We start from the raw sequence: 24,321 nt of genomic DNA, 5'->3' as shown, positions 1-24,321 counted from the left end.
CCCAATTTAAAATATCTGTGAAGATAGAAGGCCACAAAACGACATAAGAAGAATAACAGTGGTTTTTTTTTTGCCTAATCACCCGGGTGAAATAAAATCTGATTTGAAACATTTTAAACAATTGAGAATCTTTAATCAGCATTTTCAGAAAAAGCGTGTAGATGTTACACTCAATAGTACGTAAAAAGTGAACCTAAAAATATAAATTACGCAAGTTTTAGAATTTTAAAAATCCTCTGCAGTTGCAAATAAATTTTTATGAGCCTCCATTTTAATTGCCATTTTAAGCAATATTTAAAAAAAATAAATGAACCGATCAACCAGGAAGCGAATGCTGACTAGTGTGACTTCCCATAGCTTCTTTATTTTTCTTATTCATCATTTAACCCGATTCATTATCATTGACATTCAAAGAAACAAGAATAATGCAATTTTTCATGGCATATAGTATTTAGAACAGGAATATAATTTCTTTAAGGATAACAAAGAACAACAAAAGCCTCTCAGACGATGACCTTCAGGTCAATCATTGACAGAGCGGAAATTTACGCTTGATTGCTCAGCCTTTGCCTTTCACGCTTGATTGCCAATCCTCTGTGTTTTATACTTAATTGCCCTGCTTTTGTGTTTCACGGTGTATTCTTGTCATCTGTCATTCATTCATCACTTACTCAAATCAATCACATGACTGTCATGTGACTCCTTATTGTGTCAATTTCATTTTCCTCCTTTTTTAAAGGGATTTACACACCGTCACAAAGGTAGGTTATACTTATTTTCAGGTATATAGTCCTGCAGGCCTTTTAACAAAATATCATATGACTACGATTAAAATATGAAAACTGTGAAATTTCTTTTTTAAATTAATATCATAAATTAAAAAAATATATATTTATGATATATCCATGTCATGAAAATTTAAATTGTTTTACGGCCTGCTTTAGCTGAGACTTTTGTCTCTGTTGTGAGACCTTTTATGTACACATCTATTAATTTATTGATTTATTGGAGCTACGTTTGAAAATGTCCGAATATAATTCACGGAATTTTGAATTCGTTATAAAGAAAGGTCTTTATCTTCGTTATTTTTTTTTTTCAAGGACAACAGTGAGTTTTCTTCTCCGAGGGGCTATTTGGCATGGGGGAATACGACCACGAATTATGGCTGTCCATATAAATTTCACAAAATTGAAAAATATCAACTACCCCATACACCCCTTGCTCATTAAATAAAATGTAGGAGTAGAAAGTTACACATTAGTTTTAAAATTTGACAAAGTAAAAAGGAAAAGGAATAATAATATCCCATACATCATTGGATTGTCGACAAGTTTTTTTTTTTTTTTGCATATAAGTAATATATAGCCCCTTCGCCCATTTCTTTGTCAAACATCATTAAATCATATTAGTCTCACGTTTTAAGGCTTATTTTGATCTTTTAATATTTCTTCCGAGGCTAATAATAAAACTCCGGAGTAATGTAACTGTCTTGGAGAAGAAACTCCACCTATTGTTGTGCGTAGCTGTATAATATTGAATTAAGTGTCACCTCTATTTTCGCTGGATTGTTATTTCACTTCCTCCGTAACATATGTAAATACATGTACATATATGTATTTAATATAAGGTAACGTTTCAGTTATTTCTTTGTTTAAAAAAAGCACATAAAAATATGTATTGTTTTGAAAATCACAATTAACTGCCAAATATTGAAGAGTGGCTCGGATTCCAGTAGAGCGGACGTCAGAAACTCCGGAGTGACTCACGATGGCTTCCTATTATAGCTATAGACCCTTTTACGTAAAATAAATAAATAAATAAAAAACCGGCTGACGGTCTACCTCAAAATCCTTCCTTTTTGCATGGAGTAAAGATTTCACTATCACTTGGTTGAACGATCACCAAGATAGCACAGCACTCTCTGTCTCTCTCTCTCTCTCTCTCTCAATCTTTACACGTAACGCTTATTTAGATGATTTATGGGCGACTGCGATATTAATTTCTATTCCTGTTTTCTCATTGAATGGATTGTGGTTATTTATAGAACAGAATTATTGGACACCTGTCTGACAGCCGTGTTACGTCACTGACGTCTGTCCCCTTCTCTCTCTCTATCTCTCTCTCCCCTTCTCTCTCTCTCTCCTTTTTATCCTCCTCTCTCCTATGTCGAATCTGCTATCCCCTTTTCTCTATGTCCATCTCTCTCTCTCTCTCTCTTCTCCCCCTCTCTCTCCTTTCTCGCTTCTTCTAGCTCACTCCCTTCCTCTCTCTCTCTCTCTCTCTCTCTCTTACATTTTCAAACAGTATATATTTATATACTCAAAAAATACATATATAATAACGTAGACAGTAATTTTGTACTTTGAACTTAAATTAAGTGATCCGATGATTGAATAAAAAGTTGGCAATTCATTAACATTTTAGATAATTGATTTTTTAGCCGATGAAGGATTCTGCTTTCCTTTAATCAAGTTAGGTGTTTACTTGGAGTGATCAAACACATGCTAAATGATGTAATAATTCGCACCTTTTATCACTATGCCGTCTAGTCTAGTGTAGGTAATCGCCTTGTTGAGCAGCTTCACATGTTATACACGTGTTTTCAGGCAAACATAAAACACGTGTAGCGCATGTACATGTACATAAAGATCAATTGTCCGGTAAGAGGTGACAAATGGAAAGAGAGAAAGAACTGTTCCATTTCCTGATCCTTCAATCACTACTCAGTCACCAAGCGACGCTGACAGAGTTTTAACTGAACATTCAGTACCTTTAAGGACATACGCAATGTAGTTTGAACTTTATCGTTTCTTTTTTCCCTGGAGTCGAAGAGTTCCAATATTTGGAGGACCTGTGTGCTACTCTTTTAATGTCTATGTATGGTGCTGTACACCTCTTCTGAAACAAATTTAGATGAAAAAAAAAACCATCTAGAATATATGTTACGTAATTTTTGTATATTTTTCTTTGAATTATAGAAGAATTTACATCAATTGATATCTATTCAAAACCCCTGGTAATGCGTGCTTTTTTTTTGTCTATGAACATCTGATGGTACTATAATTCTAAATTAAGAATATCTTGAAAAATTATCAGTAGGTAAGGTACGTTGCATATGTCCTTAAAATGTATTTTTTGCTTGTAATTAAGTATTGAAAAATGATATACATCTGTGAATATATATCTTTGTGAGAAAAATGCCTACCTCCCTCTTACTTCGTAGAAATCCGTGTACGAACGACAGAGATTTCCGTGAAAAACGAGAATATTTAAATAAAGAAATGTTATCTGATTAAAATACATTATAAACAAAAGATTTAGATGCGGAATAATTTTATTGGTAGAAGTTATCAGTGAAATTGACGTATTTTTAATTGTTAGTTTAAGAATAATGAAATGTTCTTTAATAAAGTAAAACATTGTCTATACAAAATAAAAAAAAAACCCACTCTTTTGTCTTAAGAGGATGTTTAGGTGTTTAGCAGGCGAATTTCCGCGTAAATAACAGTTTTATCGTATTGTTTTTTCAAAGATAGTTGTGTTAATAAGTTGTATTATCACTGATAATTGTTGTTTAAAATTAAAATACACAAGTAAAATCTCAAAACGTCCTTTACATCGATCAGCTGTTGTCTTTGATCTTTGCTTGTCTTTGATATGACATCGATCAGCTGTTGTCTTTGATATGACATCGATCAGCTGTTGTCTTTGATGTGCTTGTAAGGGAATAAAAACTATAGTGGTCTTCCAACTTTGTAAATAGATAGATTCTGAAAATTGAATAGATGGCAATGGTTTGATTGGAAAATAAATATTCAAAACATTTGAACTATTTTAAAATTAATATCTATAAACAATATACCCCAAAACCATTAATAAAGTCAAACCGTAACTTTAGTCCTGCGTAAAATCGCGGTATTCCAGAATTAACGACAACGTAAGGTTACGAGTTCTTATAAAACGGACCCAGGGATTTCATTTCTGATTTTTTTTTTAGATATTAATTGTAGTCTTTATTTTGTATCAAATCTGACCCATGCCCCACTTACACAACTAAAATCCTGAATCCGCTCCTGATTTGCCGATAGAACATTGTTTGATTATAGATACGCTAAGTCTGTACACAAAGTCTGAGATCTTTAAACTAAGTCTGAAATCTACAACAAATGTACACCTTCTATAAATTGAATTATTTAGCTATTACACTGGTAGTACTTACAGAGAATTGCTGAAATTATCTACCTGCTATTTAATTGTTCGAATATTTATTTATTTTTGTAGAAAAACCCAATGCATTTATTTCAACGTAATGTCAAGAGGCCTTCCGATTGTAGCAGTACCTCTTTTGAGTTGGATTGTTACAGGTAAAAGAGATAAACGATCGCCTTCCGAATTATTAAAATTTAAAAAGAAGAAGGAAACTTTGCATTAACTTTAAGTTCTCTTTTAAACTTGTTTCCAATCAAAATTTTGACACTTTCAGGTTCTTTCTTCGCCTTATTCTGAAGCGAATATATATAAAGCATATATGCGATTTCTCCCTGACAGAGAAAAGAAAAATATTCAGTTATGCCAAAGTTTTTATTTTTTTTTTTGGTTTACGATTTTCTGTCTCAAAAAATGCATTGGGTGGTCGAAAAATAAAAATAATTTAGGATTCAACAATTTCATTTTAAAATACCAGCAATGTTTGTTTTAATAAAAATAATACACGTCAATAGTGTTTTTAAGTTTTATTGTCTAAATCACAGAACTCTTTTTATTTAATTTTAATTCATTTCTAACTTTAGACTGAATGTCATTTTCATTTAGTTCTGATTTTTGTTTGTCAATCAGTGCTTTGTTCATGATGTTCAACTTCTTTATGTGCTCTTCAGTGATTTGTATTGTGTTATAAACCTTGGCATCCCCACAAACAAAAAATAAGGGTCCAAATTTAAGTTAAATTTAGATTGAAGAAAAATACAACTTAATTGTTTAACAATATTAAAAGTAATTGACGTTGAAATAAAGGTTATAATAATTTGATCATGCAGCTATCAAATTTTTTTCAACCTGCGGCACAAAAGCCTAATAATTTCTCAATCAAGTCCTCCTTTAAATTTTTGCAATGTACCTGCACAGTCGGCAATGCTCATTATTTACTTAGTAATTCAAAGGGCTTTGATCTCAATTGAGTATCAAATTTTCAAAGATTTTTGTAATGAATTTACTTCATTAAATCAACAAATGTTTTATACATATTTGAATTCATCCAGTGAAATACCAGTCAGAATTACTTCAACTAAGATGTATCTCTCAACACCAAATTGGCCTATTATCTATAGGTGTATCCGTGTCACTCTCCAATATTACGGTATGAATTTAGCCAATTGAGACATTGCAATTGGAGAAAGAGATCATGCATCCAAGATTTTATTCACTTTCCCATGCAGAAAAAGTTCTTTAAGTGTATTTCATAGCTTTCAGCGAGGAATTACCTTGTCACATGACAGAACCACCATTTGTATTTATTTACGGTCATCTAAATGTTTATAGAGGTCTCAAGAATATATTAATAAGCGCTTATTTGATTAAGATGCATTTTAAAATTTAAAACCCACCAGTTCAGCTGAGAAAAATCCGGAAAATATGTCGGAAAAAGACATTATTTTTATTTTCATGATTGGTGAAAATTAGGGTCGGCGGAATCGTAAACCAAAAGAAAAAAAAACTTGGCCTAATTGAATATGTACCTCTGGAGTAACAAACAGTAATGTTATCGTTGATATTGCATCATATTTTCAGAGAGTTTTTTTTTTTAAATAACACGTCCTGTTGTTGCAAAATGAAGTACATGAATATATCATATATAGTTTGAAAATATAAAAACGTGAGGGCGGAGACACGTTAATGATTAATATGTGAAATTTGTAAAAACATATATCATTTCACAGTTTTGATCGCCATTGATTCGGAGTCTTTGACATGTCCCCCTGGGTTTTCCGGCTCAGAGGTTTTCAGATGCTCCCGGGGATTCGTGAATGTGAGTGGATGGTGCTTCTCTTTCCACAAAGAACCTACGTCCATGTTAAATTCCAGTGATATCTGTCATCAGCAGGGAGCTCACATGGTCGTTCTAGACTCTGAAGAGAAAGAAAAAGTACTCACAAAATATATTGAAAGTAAGCAAAGGAGTGGATCTAAGTTTTAAAGAAAAAGCCACATAAAATTTATATTTAATTTGCTTATTTCCGACTGCCTGTGTCAAAGAATCCTATCCATAATTTTTTTTATGTATTTTTTTTTTTAATTTTGGCTCAAAATTTAACAAAAAATAAAAACCACTCGATATACAATAAATAAAATTAATTTTAAAAACTATTTGGCAAACAACCAGAAACTATTTTATGCTGCGCCATACAACATTTGAATTCTCATGTATGTACCTCCACCTCTTAAAAAAACTTTCGTTAGGGATTTCTTTTCTTTTTTTCTTTTTTTTTTTGGATGCCTTATCTGTTGAAGTTAATTTATAAATTATCCAATTTCAGGACAGATTATTGGTTAAATCTTGAGTATTTAACGAGGTTTGATCCTGATATTTAAAGTCTTAAACTTTTTTTGTCAAGTATATTTTTAGTTTTTACAAACATAGCTTAATTAAAAATCAAAACAAAAAATGGGGATCAATATGCTTCTTTTGGCGATACAGCACATTTAATATGACCTTTTTGCATTGAAATTTGTGTCTTATTCAAAAATCACATCTTCAACGTTTTCCCTCCAATGTTTTTATCCAAATAAATCATGGGACAAAATAAACTATGAGTCTATTTAAAAAAAGACACATTAAAATTGTGACTAAGAAAAAGTTTCAAATTGCTCCGCATAATGAATTATTTGACCTTTCTGCACCCATAAAATGTGATTTTTCTGGCATTAAAAATTTAACAAGCAAGAAAGTTATTCTAAAGTCTTAAACTTTTGCTGAATTTAGGCAGATTGGTCAAAATTATCTAATATATTCAGAAAAGAAAAACAAAAGTGGGGGTCTATGATGTAGATTTTTAGATATTACTAAAAAAGTGTTGATTTTATGTTAAAATTGGCTCAGTTTTTGCCTGGACTTTCAGAATATAATTACTATATTTGTCACAACATAATGAAAGAATTCATAAGAAATAATTTAATAGATATTTCAGAACCAGCATAAAACAATTCACTGCAAAAAACAGCTCTGTGTGCAACCAGCATGGAAAAATAGGAATCTAAACTTAACAGTACATGTACTGTATATACCGTATAATGGGTATTTTCTGCCGTTGTCCAATTTTTGCGGAATTTTGCGGATAGGACAAATCCGCAAAAATTACAATCGCAAAATATTTTTTCAATATTCATTAAGATATTTTGTACATGCAATTATGATAAGTGGTGCGTATGTCTAACAGGGTTCTCATAACACAAGAACCTGCGTACTGGACACAACAAAATTATTTGGAACGCAAGGTTTTTAAAATCGATGCGTCCGCAGACTCATGAGTGGCCACATCCTCGTTAGCAAGAAAATTCGGGTGTCATCGAAATTCGAAGATTTTAGATGTCAGGATTGGTCCAAAACATATTGAATCAAAACCTTCCTGTAAATAATATCAATTAAATAAGTTGATACAAAAACATCTTTACTTGTACTTATTTCCCAATTATTAGTCCAAACTCCGATAGCTGCGAACAACACATGGTAGTTTTCTTTTTTAAACACTTTTTTTTTCAATCTTGTGTTTTATATTGAGACAATAATTACTGCGTGTATGCACAGTGTGGCTCGATTGTCTCGTGAATTTCACCTAATGCATACGACTGACAGGATTAGTTACGTCTCAATGCACATGACACCAGTGATTGTTACCCGTCAACTTAGGGGTACTCGATTATGCAACTGTTTGTTTTAGCTTAAAATATAAGCAACAAATTAATTTTGATTGCAGTTAACTAGAAATGTATTTTAGAATATGGCTTGGATGCATTTATTATCATCTAAATATATTTAAATACTAGTATTTTAATAGATCGCATAAAACGTCTGTTAGAATAAAGATTTGTATTGTTGTTTAGGTGACAACTGACACTGCATTAATTTATTTCAATTGGTACTCGAAATATTTTTTACAAAAACTAAATAAAAGATAGTAGTTTAATTAAGCATAATAGCTTAATACCAGTTTTCATGCACCTTTGATCAATACAGTGTATGTCTTAATGAATTTATAAAACGTAAACATGACAGCGTTCTGATAATTCATAAAGTTTAGTGCATGACCATACCCCATAAATAAATTTTTGCGGTATAGTGCAACCGCAGAAATTGAAAACGCAGAAATCAATTTGCTACCTTTTAGGGGTTAAATCGCAAAAATTTCCAACCGCAGAAAATACCCGTTATACGGTATTTCAAAAGGGAAAAATTGATTATTTTCTTCTAAAAAGCCTTCCACCACAAAATATAGTCCCTGGCTTAATCCTATTAGGATGGAATTTAATCGTGGTTTTTTTCATTGGATATAGTTTAATTTGCATCGTAGAATCCAGATATAATGTTAGAACTTAAAAATGATGCATAATTTTAGAAATTAAGACCCAGACCAAAATCTGCTAAAAAGCTCAGGATCGAACCTCCTTAAACATTTTTGTTAATGCAACCATTTATTTAAAAAAAAATCAGTTTTAATGAAACTAACAATTTACACTTTTTTTCTAATTGAAAGGGGAAAAAATGCCGTATATACTCGCCTATAAGCCGGATAAAGAAAATAAAATACCGTATATAATCTCCTTTAAGTCGTTTAAGGGAAATAAAATACCGTAATAAACACTCGCCTATGAGTCGGATTTGTTAGAGGTAAATTTTGGTCAAAACCTCTATCTCCGAATTATAAGCGAGTCAATATTTTTTTTTCTGGAAAACGAAATATAGTTTATATTTCTATAACTTATTACAAAGTTGAGAGCATGCAGGACAGGTAGATGTAAAGGTTACTATAAGCATTATGTATACGTACAAGTCTTTACAGATTTATAGTATAGTAGAGTATATACGGTACATAAAATGATATAACCCGACTTAAAGGCGAGTATATACGGTACATCAAATGATACAACTCGATTTATAGGCGAGTATATACGGTACATAAAATGATATAACCCGACTTATAGGCGAGTATATACGGTAGATAAAATAATATAAATCGACTTATAAGCGAGTATATGCGGTTTATAAAATGATATAACCCGACTTATAGGCGAGTATATACGGTACATAAAATGATATAACTCGACTTATAAGCGAGTATATACGGTACATAAAATGATTTAAGTTTCTCTTTTCAGAGATGAATTTTTTCAACATATATCAAGAAAGAAATGTAAGTTGTAGGAGGGAGAGAAAGAGAGAGAGAGAGAAGATATATAGGTGTGTGTGTGTTAGAGAGAGAGAGAGAGAGAGAGAGAGAGAGAGAGAGAGAGAGAGAGGAAAAGAAAGAATAAGAGAGAGGAAGAGAAAGAAAGAAAGAAAGAGAGAGAGATTAATACTTATTTTTTAATTATTGTAAGATCAAAATTGATGCGTTTCTATTAAGTGCTCGCAAAATGCTTTTATTTGAAATTTACCTTCTAACAAATATAACGTTCAACATTCTATTGCATTTATAGGAGCTTTTTAAGATTGCTCAGAAGGAATGGGATGTTGAGACTGAAAAGAAGAACTGTAAGTATTAAGGTTCATTGACCGCCTATCACAATATTTTCTAAATATGAAAAAAATATGACAGGGTTCTTTTATTTCAAGTTCACTGGGATAAATCGAGACATATGAATCGAAGTAACTATTGTTAATTGATTATACGTCGTCAATATTTCTGAATATGGGATTGAAGGCCACAGCAAGTGCTTTCTTCTTCTCATGTAGAAGTTTTAATTCTGCTTCATATAGAAACAGGTCGGCTAATAAAAAAGATTCAAAAAGAAAAAAAAAATGGAAAAACGGGATGGGGGGGGGGTATCCCAAGTGCTTGTGAATAACGGAGCACAATTAGTGCCCATCGAAATTGCAACAGATTGTTGGCAGATTTGATCTCTGAAGATATGATAAATTGTTGATGTTCCGTATGAGAACCCAAGTTAATTTTACGTCACCTGACTACATTTCACGTCATCTGACTACATTTCACGTCACCTGACTACATTTCACCTCACCTGACTACATTTCACGTATCGCTCTACTCGATCTACTTTTCAAACTTTACTACCTAAACTCCTTTCACACCTCATCCTATCTTTTTTTTTTATTTCACACCTCATTTAACCTGACCGTCATTTCATACCTCACGCGCAAAAAAAAATTCTTTCTTTGATCATAAAGAGTTTCTAGTGCAAACGTAATGTATATGTACATGTGTGAATGCTTGTCCATATAGTATTTTCTCTTAACCTAATTTGTCAAAAACGTGTACACAAATTTAAAATTCGATACTTCTATCCACGTTAATCAATTTCATGGTGAATTAATAAAGTATCACTTTCTTAAAATAACTCCATTCTGTTTAGCTAATACACACTTGATTTTAAAAAAAAAGCATTGATGTAAAAAAAAAAATCAGTGCTTTATTAGCAAGAGACTTGTTATGGTATTAACAAAACCGATGTTATTAGCACATTTTTATCAGGATAATACATTTCGAATGAAAATATTATGCTTTGCATACCTAGGACAGTCTTAGTGCAATTTTGTTTTTCTTTGCAGTTTGTGCAGATTACATTAAACACGGTGTAAAAAGTTCTAAATATAGACACATTCCTAATGCAAAGGTATGTACTTAAACAATAAAATGCTTTCTTTGGCTGTTAGTATGGGAATTAATGTTGCAGCTGTTGCCGAGAAAATGCATTACCAGCGTAAGCGTAATTTTTTTCTGCAGTAGCTGCAACGTTAATTCCCCTATTAACAAACAAAAAAAAAAGACGTTTTATTGTTTATATTTATAGTTGTACAAATAATCATTCAAAGTAGAATTAAATAGGTGGAATTGTGTATTATTGGTATGTACGCCATTGTATGTTTAACGGCAATAGTTTTCTCAAGAAATAAAGGAGACGATATTCAGTGGATGTAAATACAGCAAAATGAGCTCGAATACTATTCGTTATTTCCATATATCTCATCATAAAATTATTTAACTATCTGTCCTTGACCTATGTTTCGTGTCCTTGACATTATCTTGTACATGTAAGATTCCTCTAGGTTCCCTTCCACATCAGAGAGCTAACCTTACCACGCCACCTGGATTCTCCATAAAACTTTCGTCACTTCCGGGGGCGGGAATGGGCGCATGGGCAGAGACCTTCGTACCGAAGTTCACTATCCTCGGGGTTTATGAAGGACTTATTCACACTGTAGACCGGAAAGATGACTTTTACTCATGGCAGGTAAAATTATATGAAGAATCATCCAAAATCAGGTACAATATCTCATCCACATACAGGATATTCTATATATTCCCGATATAAAATGTTTGAAAAAGAATGTTTTAAAGGAGAACACCTAAATGTTTGACATCAAAAAGGCTGTTAAAATTACTACAACAGAAGAAAAAATGAATCTATAATCAATGAATTGTATCGAAGATTCTACTGTTTTGATCCATATGATGATTTGTTAAAGGAAAGTCAGTACAATATATGAATGTTGAACTTATGTTTAAAGTATCATTTAAAAAAAAGAAATTAATTTTTGAGAATTCATCAGGACATGAACTATAGTTAACGCTTCATGATAAATATGCAGGCGTGAAGCGTTGTAGTTCATGAACCTCATGAATTCTCAATAACTAAATTGATTTCTTATATTCACATTATTTTCTAATGACGTACCACATATTTTTGTCATTCAACGATCATTTCTGAAAAAATGCACTATATGTTTTTTTAATTTCAATTACTTCACAATGGAAATATTCTAACTCATCTCACGGTAGTTCATGAGAATAGGAACTTTTTCTAATTTGCAAAGTATCTTAAGGAAAAATATTTGGAAATGAAAATAATTTAGATGTTAATGTTCTGAAAGTTTAAATAGTGTTAAATTCAATTGCATCTTCTCGAGCCTTTCCTGCAAGCTCGGAAAGACACCTTAAATGTTCATGCATTTCCTCACCGTATGTAAATATTTTATACACAATGGAGTCTCTTCTGATTAAATTTTTAAAGGTAGATAAACAGGGAACCGATGGTACTTATAACATAGATGCAGAAGACCCATCCTGTAGTAACTGGTTACGATTTGTGAACTCTCCCGCCAAATATCAACAAGAAAATGTCATCCCTATAACGTGCGAGGGCATCATCTTCTATATGACGTCACGTGACGTAGAACCGGGTGAAGAGCTTCTGGTCTGGTATGGGGACGGATATGGGAGGTTTTTAGGGGTAAACCGTATACATCCGGGTAATTATTCAATCTATCACTTCACATACCTTCATTTCTCTAACTTGCAAATGGGTAGAAGTAAGAACTGCTTTTTATCTATATTAGTGTATAAACTCCTTATATTTTCCCCCCTTTTTTTGCATTCCACAAATTTAAATTTTAGAACTTTTAGTTTACTAGCTTCATTGAAATCTTGAAACAAAGTTTATTGCAGTGTATGAAATTTGTAATTTTTCAATTGTTTTTTCCATTTAAAAGACCTTGATTATGGTTTCAAACACCATCCAACGATACTTATTTTCCTTTGTTCTTCAAATTGAATTTTAGTTATGCCTAGATTGGCTTATGTATCAGAAAATTGTACTTTTTACTTAGGTCGAAAATGGGATACTCTCCCTTTGAACATCTGTTGGTTTTCGATACATAAATTCAAGCTTATCGATTTATAAGTTTTTAAAGGGTATGGGTGTAGAACAACAAACAAATTATATAAATGGAGTTTAGAACGTTTATATGTTATGACACAGATATCGGTATTTCAATACTGATATTATTTTCTTTCCTTTTTCTGCAGAAGTTGATCTGAATGGGTCTTTTGCATTCCGTGCCAATGTTTTGACATTTGACAATGAAAGACTAATTTTTGATAATTGGACACCTGTGACGTATCAGAACTGGAATCCAAACGACGAGGGTGAGACGGCAGTTGATCCTATCTTTGGCCTCCTTTTGACTTATCATAACGACGGTAGGTGGCGCTGGGTGACAGAGAGGAATTACACGTACTATACAGGAGAAGACGGACTAAAACTTCCCTTTATTTGTGAGGATTCTCCGTTTTATTTGGAGCCGGAAGAGTGTTCTATTACGTAATGTTTCATTGTTTTAAAATGAAAATAAACTTTTGCCACCATTATATTTTTATCATTGAAAAAAATGCAGTGTTAGACTAGTGAGTAAAAAATGTAATAATTGAATGGAATCTCCTAAATTTTATGTATTTCATTTGTTTTCTCGGGAGAGAATTTTTAAATAAACTTCGGATAGCATGTAGACAGAATGCATATTGTGGCGTCTCGTTATCTTCGCACTTCTTCAGGGAAATTTACATTCAGATCTCTTCTTTCTAAACGTATAAAATAATACCTAAAACCAAGTGTTATTATAAAGTTTTATGCACCCGTAATCGAAGATTCGGGGCCATATGTATTTTGCTCTGACCGTCCGTCTGTTTTTCTGTCTGTCTGTCTGTCAGTTTATCTGTTTGTCTGTTAGTCCGTAAAATAAGAACTTTAACCTTACCCATAATGTTTGATTGGTTAAAGAATGGCTTTCAATCTTTTCAGGTGTATTCCATGCGAAAAGACCTTTCCCAGGGTGTAAATATTTTTGACCTTTTGAACTTGATCTTGGAGTTTGACACACTTTAAAAAAAATACCAAATATTAACCTTGGTCAATTCTATTGAACGGTTAAATCAGGTAATTACATGCACCACGTGATCATTTCTTTTGACAAGATCTTCTCCTAGGTACCAACAATATTGACCATTTGACCTTGACCTTATGAGTTTGACCTACTTTTGGAAAACTTTAACCTTGGCCGTAATTTCTGAATGGTAAGTGCTAGGGCTTTAATATTTCACCGCTTTATTTCCTGTGGCAAGAGCTTTTCCTGAATACCGACATTTTTTTACCCTTTGATCTTGACCTCAGACTTTGACTACTTTTTAAAGTCTTCAGTCATAACTTTTTAATGGCTGATTCTAAAACTTTCGTAATTCACCTGTGTATTTCTTCTGAAATTCATTTGTGTACTATTAATTTTGGCCTGACAATTTTTGACTCACTTTTGAAAATCTTTAATTTTGGCCATAATTATTGAACTGTTGGTGCTTTTATAGCTTTTAGATTTCAAAGGTGAACTCATTTTGACAAGACCATTTTTTTGAGTACCAACAGTGATGATCTCTTGACCTTAACCTTAGAGTTTAACTTGCAAATGACAACCTTGGCGATAAGCGGCCATACGAGGGCATCATTGTTTCCCCAAAACATCTTTTTGTATTAACATCAGCTCCTTAAAAAAAACTTTTTCTCTTTATTGGACTACAAGTACCAAACTGCAGTCTATATATTTTTTTTTGGAAATATGTATCATAGTCCATACACCGCATAATAGAGAATGAATTGTCTTAACACATACTTAAGCATTGAATCATTTTTTTTTAAAATGTTGTCTCATAATATTAACGATGAGTGCAAACAAATTGAGAAACGCGAGCTAGCGCTTTATGAAAATTTGTTTGTACACACCATTGCTGATTCGAGACGGCATCTTTCAAAAAATAATGATTCAATGCTTATATATACTTTTTTTTACTCCTCGCCTTGCTTCTTCTTCTTCTTTTTTTTTTTTTTAAATATTTTTATTATCCCTCGGGTAGATTACAATTTATAGAAGTAAACGCGAATTTTGATTTCCGCTTATGACATTGCACTTACACGGCGTTGAACTTTTGTGACGTCAGAGTTAAATGCATACTATAACTTTTTGCCCCCCCCCCCCCCCCACGTCTTTGTTAATATGTTTTAAATGCGTAGCTATCAACACATTTTATAAACAAAATACTTGTGAAATGTAAATATATCTATCTGTGTTTCAACCCGAACAAAAATTACAGTGACGTTATTAGTCTTCGATGACGGATCTTGTACATTCAAGAGCAGAAAACTCTAATATTTACTCTTTTTAAATGATTATCTGTAGCAATAAAAGATATTTATCTTCAGAAAATGTGATGTTTTGACTCTAACCTCATAAAATACCCTTGCTAAAAACGTTAGACCTCTAATGGTATAATTCAATTTGTAGAAAGAAATATGAAGTATATCTGACGTCAAATATTTAGCTCATTTTTTTCCACAAAATAAAAATGGAACAAGATCATCCAATTAAGCAATTATTGTCAAGTATATAAAGTATATTAAGTATATAATGGATTATGTCTTCTCATCCATTCAAAATACTGCATGCATGAAAAAAAGATGGGGACATCTCTTTAAAGAAGCCTAATCCTGGATATATTGTACTGCGGAACATGAACATCAAATAATGCAATCCAGAATAAAAAAGGAAAATCCAGGAGTACCTTTTCTAGATTTCAAATTAAAAATACATGTATTATTTAAACATTTATTGCTTTAATTGCTTTAGATGATTATTCTTTATGACAAAATACAGAAAACATGGTAATATAAATACATGTGTAGACAATAGAGTACAATTTCTTTATCATATTATATTTGGATCACTGAATTGTACTGGCCTAAGGATAACCTTTACCCATCTTCATTTTGTGCCCCCCCCCCCAAAAAAAAAATCTTTATTATTCCTCTGGAGGAATATTCCTCCATTGTCACAGTCCTGATGTACAAAAAAAACTTGCATGTATCACATCTGAACCAGTAGAAACACTCAATTACAAGATGAAGGAATAATTCTCCATCATTAGGTATAGAAAAAATACATTGGGGAACATTCCTATATTGGTAATGGATAGTGATGGAAAAATACACATAGAGGAACATTACTCTATCTTAATGTTTATTACAATTAATACATACGGGAACATTCCTCTGGAACTGATGTACAAAATAAATTATAGGGGAACATTCTTCTATATGTAAGTATACTGATAAAAAAAATGTTACATAGAGGAACATTCCTCTATCAGTAATGGATACTGAAGTACAAAAATAGAACATAGGGGAACATTCCTCTATATGTAAGGGATACTGATAAACAAAATGTTACATTATATAAATAGTGCACGTTTTTGAGGGTAACAGTTGAAATTGACACCCCAAGGAAAACCATTGTCAACCGACGCGTCAGCGGAGGTTGACAATGGTTTTCCGAGGGGTGTCAATTTCAACTGTTACCCTCAAAAACGTGCACTATTTATTTTATTATACTGAATGTCTTATTGATTTCGGATGTCATAAAAAAATTCGGAGATCGTCGTTAAGTTCACGCTTAGAAAGCTTTCAAACTCCCCGCTTCTATTTTTCTCAATAAGAAAGCTTCGGAAAAGATTTACCAACCTCTTTATTGTTTGTTTGCTACTCAAAAAGTCCTTTATCATCTCAAGTTTGATGTTTCGTCTGTCGTTTGTTGTTTTCAAGTAAGCTACATCGGACGCAAGCTTTTATTGACGTCGTTTATTCGGCTTCTTTCAAACGCACAACCGACGTTTTGAGAATTCTACGGTGAACCGTACGCGCATGATTTGAACGCATGTGATATTTTCGTAATGTTACCCGTTGTCAAGTGTGTTGCTAACGCTGAGGGTAACATTACGGATTGTTAAATGCGTCTAAACCAATCAGATTTTAGTATTTAACATGAAAGTATAATAAAGAGGAATATTACTCCATCTTTATGTAATCCTCTTTCGGTAATGGGTACTGATTAACAAAATGTCTACATACTGGAACATTACTCTATTTTCAATAATATTTGGTGCACATAGTATTTGGAGGAATTCCTATTTGAAATAATACATAGGGGGTAATTACTCCATCATTTTATTATATGTGAACAATTAAAATTGGTGTGATGTTCTTTATCCCATAATTTTAATAAATGGAGGAAAATTCCTCCAACATCTTCTGATCCTGATATACAAATGGTCGATATAATTAAGCTAACATGTGTAAAAGTATGTATAATACAGTAAATAAAAACAATAAGTTCATCTTTGAAAACTAATTAATATTGATATATATTTCGACAACCTTATACAAAAAGTTACTACTTACAAAATAGAGTACAATCCTGCATTATTATGTGATGCCATGAAATGAGATAGCAATTTTTGCATGGAGAAATAATCATCCTTAATCCAATATGTACAATTTAAAAAAAATCCCAAGATTGGGGATCAATAGACCTTTAAACACTTAATGCATGGATGAGTTCCCAGTTGAAAATAAAACATAGAGGAACATTACTCCATCATTTTTTCATGTTAACAAATAAAATTTTTGTAATCTATATAATCTTGAGATATTAATACAATGTCATGTAGAAATATTCCTCTATGATCATCATCATTTTTGATAATTATAAACAAAGTTTAATGAAAAAAGAATACCATCTTCTTTCTTTTCCTGTTTATTCCAAATTCACGTAGAAATTTGTTTACAAGTGAAAATAGATCAAAATTCCCATTTTTAGAAAATAAGAAACATTTTATCCATCTTGATGTAGGTATTAATGTTAAGTAAGAATTAATTAATTATAATTTTTTTTACTTATTTCATTCTTATACTCTTAATAGTTTGTAGATGTAAATCAAAAATAACAAAAATGAAAGAAGTTAAATTATAACTACATTCTACCTAACAATACGTAATAAAATATCACTTCTAACCCCTGCTGAATTCTTCATCAAAATTTCGTGCAGATGGAGGTGTGCCACTGAAGCCTTTCTTCACTCTTTCTTAATGCAAAGATTAACTTATGACATTGTTTGATGAATCAATTTCCATTAATCCTCCAATTTATTTCTTTTCCTGTTTTTTCTTCAACTTCTTCTTAGGTTTTGCCTTTGAAAGGACTATCTGAATTTACACAAATGTAACAGAAAGTTATACACAACTTAAAATTAAAATGTATATTGTGCAAAACTTTTTTTTTACTTTGATTAGTACAGATGAAAAAAGTGAAGAAAATGAACAGAGATCGATAGCTAAAAAACCCCACACAAATAATTGTAATGCATAATACTCTGTGAACATGCAGGGCATAAAACACAGACCCTCTGAAATTCCAGAGGTGGGATCAGATGTCTAGGATGAGAAAGTATCAACTGTCAACCAGTCACAACCGCCGTGAGCCCTATGTATACATGTGTTTATGTATATGCAGATTAATTGACAACATCCCAATAATTAACTTACAATACATATTGAAAATGTTTTTGCACATACCTTATGGTCATCAAGCTCTCTGTCTAGCAGTTCATATAAATGGCTCTCAATGTCCTCATTAAAGCTTTCTTTTTGCTTCTGTTTGTTCACTAATTTTGGTAATAACCAGTCTGCCTCTCTTCTGGCATAATCAACCATCACTTCATTGTCATCTTTTACAAGTTGTAAGTATTGTAAATACTGCTGCCACCATTTGTACTCGCCATCTCTAGACATTTGGTATTGTAGTTTTTCGATGTTTTTCCTTATGGCTGCTGTATCAATTTTATGGAAGTTTGGAGGTATGAGTATTTGTGGTTTGCCAGAAGGGACTGCATGAAGCATAGTTTCTACAGTGGGAGTCCATGGTCGACTGCTGTTGGGCCGGTAGTGCATAACAACTCTCTGGGATATGTCTCTGCTGAACTTAAAATGAAGTGGTTTGGAATGTTTTTTGATCTGATTCAAACATGGTTCCAGCCAGGTTTTGATGTCAAAAAGACCTCTTAATTGCTTAGCTCCATTTAGAAGTGAAAGAAGTTTTGGCATCGTCTCTGCATCAGATTTTCTCAACTTCATTGATAATTGGGAAAAGGAAGCATCAATGTCTTCATGAGTATGCCCTACATGGAGAAATGATAAATGGACCTAAAAGAAAAAAAATCAAGCTATTTATTTATATAAAGTTATTATTATTTTTTATTTTGACACATGTATATGCAACAATGTTTTTGATTAACTATGATTTTTTTTTTCAATTAAAGAAATACATGAAATATAAAAATTAAATTCTATAAAATTGGTAAAAGACTGCAATATACCTACTTCTTTGAATATATCCAAAGTAACAAGTAGCTCACAGAAACCAAGGACAAATTTATTCTTATTTTCTCTGGCACAGTTGTCAGCTTGAATGTAAAACGTGCTCTGTAGAAATCCAGTCTGTAATTATTTTCAAAATTTTCATGTGAATGCTGAACACTGTTTAGTTAAATACTTTAGTTCAATTTCTATGAGTTTGTTTTCTTTTTCAATATAAGGACTTTTCCAAATTTTAAGACAAAAAATTTTAATATTAGATAATTAAATCTTACTTTTAATAAAGCCTTGTATGTGCTTTTCAATATGATATTCATTACTAGATTTGCATCATGCATATATTCATTAATATCCACATACAAATCTAGTGATTCTAGTCCATGATTCAATACTCCTTGAATATGAGTCTTCAAAAAACTGTTTGGGTCAACACCCTATATAAAGAAATAAATTCTTGTATGAAACAGACTGAAAACAATCTGTGTCGTATTCTAAGTACATATTGAAATGTTTGAACTGTATATGTATATACTGAAATACTAGTACAAATCCACAATGCTCGGTAATTACAGATACAATTTTAAAAAGAAACATGCAAACTTTTAGTAAAGCTTTCGCGCCTTAATTTCAAATCTTCGGAAGCTTTTGAAAAATTGAAATGAAAGCGCTAAAGCTTTACTTTACATTTTTGTATATATTTTTTAATTGTATCTATCTATCTATCTATCTCACATGTTGACTCCTTTACAGTTTATACAATTAATGTTGGTCATATGATTTCATTTTAATATCAACAGTTGTGACGTCACAATGGTTTTTGTATGAAAGTGATGACTTCAAATAAATTGAATTCATGTATAAAAAAGTGTAAAACGCGATAATTTTTTGTAAAACAAGAAAGAGGATTGAAGCTCTCATTGCCTGTGGTTGGATGTGTCATATCAGAGTTTTGTGTTTTATATCCCTGAGCCAGGGATATGAAACACACAACTCATTAGATATGGGTCATATCCAATCACAATCTATGGGAGATCCTATAAATATCTATACTATCTTGAATAAAAATAGAAATATGCGTATTGTAAATACCTTCATAAGTCTTCCTGTGAAATGTGGCAAATTAGTTTTACCTGTAAAAAATATCAGTATATTAATGGTCAGAAAATGAAATTTGTATTTTATAATTAAAAAAAAAATGATATCAAAACTTGTATGAAACTTACTCTGGTCCATGCCATCAATGATAATACTAAGAAAATGGCTGGGGTTGCCCCTAGCCAATTCCCTTTTCTTGTAGTAGTATCTTCTCTCTTTCCTTTAAGGAACAATAGACATATCTGTTTATTATTTGCTATAACACTAATTGAAAATATGTATCATGTATTTTTTTTCTCTAGACAGTCTATATAAGTATGTATTTATGAACAATTCAAAAGATCCCCACAAAAATTGGTCAATTTGCTATTGCTTACATTTGCCTTTGATTATGAACAGACATCATATCTTTTAGCTTTCCTCTTTTAACAGGATCCCGTGTTTTTTCTAGCTCTCGTTCAATGTGCACACATGTACTACATCTAGAAAATGAATTTGTCTGAAAAGAAAATTATATGCAATTTTTATTTCATAAAAGTGATATTTAATTTTTTAAAGAGTTACTTTTAATATGTAATTATGTGCATTGCAATGTTGTAACAATAGGATTTTGAAATGATACCTGCTTAATCTTCAACTTTGGAAAGTCTGTTTTCCAAATTTCATAAAATGCTGACCGGCTGACAGTGTATGCATATTTGATGGATATTTCTATTTTCTGTATTTTTTCATCAACATATAAATCATAAAGATCACTTTTTCTTGTCTTGAATGGCAGCATCATATCGCCATTATCAGGCATTCTGTCTGCATGAAAATACTCATAATTTTGCAACCAGACAATGGCTCCTTCTCTTGCCATCCCAAATCCTCTGGCATTTCTATAGCAAGCTGCTGATTTTCCTTCTGAAGCTTTTTTGCAATACTTGTAGTAGAAGTTTTTGTTTATTTTGAGCAGCAGTTTGAAGCAAGAAGAACACACATTGTGGCCACCATCGATTGTAAATGTGGCCAATCCCCTTTGATACTTAGATTCTTTTACTTTATCCATAAACCATTCAACTCGTTGGTCAAAACTCTTTGTCCAAAATCTGTATCTCATACTTCTCATCATTTTTTCATCGACATGTTTTAAGCAAGTCTGACGGCAATTATTTTTTTTCTTCATGGCCAACGAAATGTCTTTTAATGCTTTTTTTAAAAGGATGGAACTATTCTTTTTCTTGATTGATTTTAGCTTTTTTGTTCTTACATTTTCCTCAAAACTTGCATTGTAAATGCTTATATCACTGATATTTAGGCTTTTGTCTAGATGACTTCCGTTCATCTCATCCTAAAATGAGAACCAAAGTTGGAACCCCTTAATGTACATATTACATAGTTATATAAAGTGTACATTGATTAAATCATATCATAACATAAAATAAAAGTAATTTTACAAGCACAGTAAAACTGTTTTCATTCAACTAAAGAGAATGTTTGTTTCAATATGTAACATCATCATGTAACTTCATTTAACAGCATAACTTTGCATTAAACACAACTGTAACAATTGTACATGTAATACATGTATATTACATTAAAACACACACTAATTTTATGTCCCACTGAGATGACAGATAGGTGCAAAAGTTTTGTCAGTGTGATTACGGTATAAACATAATACATAATAATTTAAATGTTTTATCAGACAGAGGCATTGTTTTTTTTTTTCAATAAACAATATAATTAACAAAGCTGCAGATTGGGCGCTGTGTCATGACTCTTTTTTCTAATTACTCATTGGAAATGCACAACAAACATTAGAAATTTATACATCATTGAAATCTTTATACCAAGGTTGACATAATTCGTTCTCATCTGGTTATGTTAAATAAACAATATCTGATTTGTATATCATTTGCCATAGAAGAACCTGCATTTTATTAATTTTAATAGCATAAATTTTCTTAAGAAAGCTTTAAAAAATATTTCAACTGTTACCTGAATTTTTGGTGAAACTTGATTCAAGTTTAAATTCCTGTGTGCAGACTTGACTTTTTTTGGTGTTGATGTCAGTTGTAAAAAATGCTCCCTCTCATAATGCAAAATATCCTATAAGTTAAATCAATATATAAGTAGACATATGTAAAATGAAAATCATTGAATAGTATCAAATGCTACCTGTTAAACAATAAAACTTAGTGTTTATAACCTTAAGGTGGAAATTTGTTGAAAATATTGCAGCATTCAAAATAATATATAGCTTTATAATATCAAAATTTATTTACATTCTAACACTTTGCTTTCTTACATTTAATTTAGTTTTTTTAAACTCTACAATTATAAAAAAAATCTTAATAATTGAAGGCTTTAAAACCTCACAGTGAGCCAGTCTTTCTTATAGCAAATATCAACGCCAATAAGTATCATGCAGGATACATGTATTTTAATTTTCTTTAAAACTAGGAATCTGGGACTAATACTTATCCACAGTTTTGCAGTTTTACATTGTATTACCTCATTTTCAAAATCAAAAGGATCTTCTTTTTGTTCACTTTGTATACAGCCTGTACCAGGATTTTCTTTTACATGACACTTGAAACATTCAACTGATCCACTGGCATCACTATCTTCAAAACTCATGCTTTTCAATATGTCAGATAGATTTGACTAAAAGAAAAATATTAATACAAACAATTAAAATTGTGTGACTAAAAGATAAATAATTTTGTAGTGTAAAAAACTTATATGTTTAAATCATCACTACATTAAGAAAGAAATCAAAATTTGTTACAAAAATTCAATATCAAATTTAAATAAAAATAAGACTATACATTTTTAACTGGTTTTCTGCCCAGTGTAAAATACTGCAGATTTGGATGAAAAAATATCAACCAAAAATTTCAGTTCACTTAACATGTAATTGTAGACATTATAAAAAGAATAGTGATTTATATTCGAAGGGACTTTTTAATCAACCAGATTTTGATTGAGAAAAAATAAAAAGGAGAGAAAATAAACCATTTCTAGTTGAACTTGAATATCTTTAAAAAGTATACATACAAATAATATCAAGCCAGCAATGCATAAGCATCAAAATAATGACTTTTTTTTTTAAATTACTTGTCTTTTTTATTGCAAGTGTCATTTAACAATTAATTTCCATTGTTTCTTTTCTAAATACAGTTTTAGTTTAAGATACACTTTTAACTGTAATAGATGATCTTAATTTATGTTGTAAAATAAAGGTTGATACAGTGTAATAGATTTTTCTAATGGTAAAGATTGAAAATTACATTGCGCAACTCACCATTGAAATGTCGAATTTTGTCTCATCCTTTTCATTTTGTTTATCAAGATCAATGAAAATAAAAGGCTCATATTTATGATTTTCATCTTCCAACACTGGTAATTCACTCTCTGCTCTGGACTTGTTGACAGATGTAACAACATCATAGTGGTCACCATTCTTGTGATGCAGATAAATTGCTAAATCTGTGTTTTTATTCATTGGTTTAAATTCTAACCAGTCATATATTTTTCCATGTTTTGAATAAACAAAAATCGTACAATTTAAACACTTTGCAGCAAAATAAAGTTCTATGTCAGTCCCCCATACACGATTTTCCCTCATCCGAGTTCTTTTTAAATAATCATCTGGAGTCTCATCACGTACAATAGGATCTTTGCTATTCGCAATAAATGATGTGATTATGTTCCTGAAATACATGTGAAGGTCTTCATTACCACTGACTGAAAGTGCAAGACTTCTGAACAAACAATTCCCATCTCCTTTGATTTTGAAACAAGTAGATGGCTCTCCTAAATAAGAGTTTGGTTCATAAATCAAATCAGCTCTTTCAATAAAAGAAATTCCAAGTTCATTACAAGTTTCTTCTTGCCAGTCTTTGGAAACAGGGGTAAATTTTCTAGGACTGGCCATTATTGAATAGATCCTAAATGAGTGCAAAAAGAATTTTCAACTGT

General features: G+C 31.4%; 3 protein-coding genes across 3 annotated transcripts; 1 reads left to right on the top strand and 2 right to left on the bottom strand.

Annotated features, from left to right (window-relative positions):
- Positions 1-4,285: 4,285 nt before the first annotated feature.
- Positions 4,286-13,379, top strand: LOC133199273 (histone-lysine N-methyltransferase PRDM9-like). The gene is made up of 8 exons (XM_061335106.1): positions 4,286-4,364; positions 5,937-6,164; positions 9,370-9,404; positions 9,691-9,745; positions 10,781-10,845; positions 11,269-11,463; positions 12,244-12,481; positions 13,038-13,379. Exons 1-8 carry the CDS (start codon positions 4,310-4,312, stop codon positions 13,334-13,336), a joined length of 1,170 nt encoding a protein of 389 aa, XP_061191090.1. The 5' UTR covers positions 4,286-4,309; the 3' UTR covers positions 13,337-13,379.
- A 4,651-nt stretch (positions 13,380-18,030) lies between these two features.
- Positions 18,031-21,462, bottom strand: LOC133198500 (uncharacterized). Its single transcript, XM_061334585.1, has 8 exons — positions 20,975-21,462; positions 20,730-20,851; positions 20,481-20,572; positions 20,347-20,387; positions 19,533-19,691; positions 19,264-19,380; positions 18,460-19,086; positions 18,031-18,090 (listed from the first exon to the last, which is right to left on the bottom strand). Exons 1-8 carry the CDS (start codon positions 21,452-21,454, stop codon positions 18,031-18,033), a joined length of 1,698 nt encoding a protein of 565 aa, XP_061190569.1. The 5' UTR covers positions 21,455-21,462.
- A 1,029-nt stretch (positions 21,463-22,491) lies between these two features.
- LOC133198499 (uncharacterized) lies at positions 22,492-24,277 on the bottom strand. The gene is made up of 3 exons (XM_061334584.1): positions 23,645-24,277; positions 22,852-23,004; positions 22,492-22,515 (listed from the first exon to the last, which is right to left on the bottom strand). Exons 1-3 carry the CDS (start codon positions 24,275-24,277, stop codon positions 22,492-22,494), a joined length of 810 nt encoding a protein of 269 aa, XP_061190568.1.
- Positions 24,278-24,321: the final 44 nt, after the last annotated feature.

The sequence above is a fragment of the Saccostrea echinata genome, unplaced genomic scaffold (genome assembly GCF_033153115.1).
Source record: "Saccostrea echinata isolate AGI-Se365-2 ecotype Australia unplaced genomic scaffold, CSIRO_AGI_Sech_v1 ptg000033l, whole genome shotgun sequence".
Classification (NCBI taxonomy): Eukaryota; Metazoa; Mollusca; class Bivalvia; order Ostreida; family Ostreidae; genus Saccostrea; species Saccostrea echinata.
This window is presented reverse-complemented; position numbering and strand designations above follow the sequence as displayed.

Coding starts and splice junctions, on each gene's coding strand:
- LOC133199273 (XM_061335106.1), top strand. CDS start 4,310: ATGTCAAGAGGCCTTCCGATTGTAGCAGTACCTCTTTTGAGTTGGATT. Junction 10,846..11,268: donor GACACATTCCTAATGCAAAG/GTATGTACTTAA, acceptor TGTACATGTAAG/ATTCCTCTAGGTTCCCTTCC. Junction 12,482..13,037: donor GGTAAACCGTATACATCCGG/GTAATTATTCAA, acceptor CTTTTTCTGCAG/AAGTTGATCTGAATGGGTCT.
- LOC133198499 (XM_061334584.1), bottom strand. CDS start 24,277: ATGGCCAGTCCTAGAAAATTTACCCCTGTTTCCAAAGACTGGCAAGAA. Junction 23,005..23,644: donor CAAAATTCGACATTTCAATG/GTGAGTTGCGCA, acceptor TTTTTCTTTTAG/TCAAATCTATCTGACATATT. Junction 22,516..22,851: donor CTTTTGATTTTGAAAATGAG/GTAATACAATGT, acceptor ATTGTTTAACAG/GTAGCATTTGATACTATTCA.
- LOC133198500 (XM_061334585.1), bottom strand. CDS start 21,454: ATGAGATACAGATTTTGGACAAAGAGTTTTGACCAACGAGTTGAATGG. Junction 19,087..19,263: donor CTTTGGATATATTCAAAGAA/GTAGGTATATTG, acceptor TTTTTCTTTTAG/GTCCATTTATCATTTCTCCA. Junction 18,091..18,459: donor GAGAGCTTGATGACCATAAG/GTATGTGCAAAA, acceptor GTGTAAATTCAG/ATAGTCCTTTCAAAGGCAAA.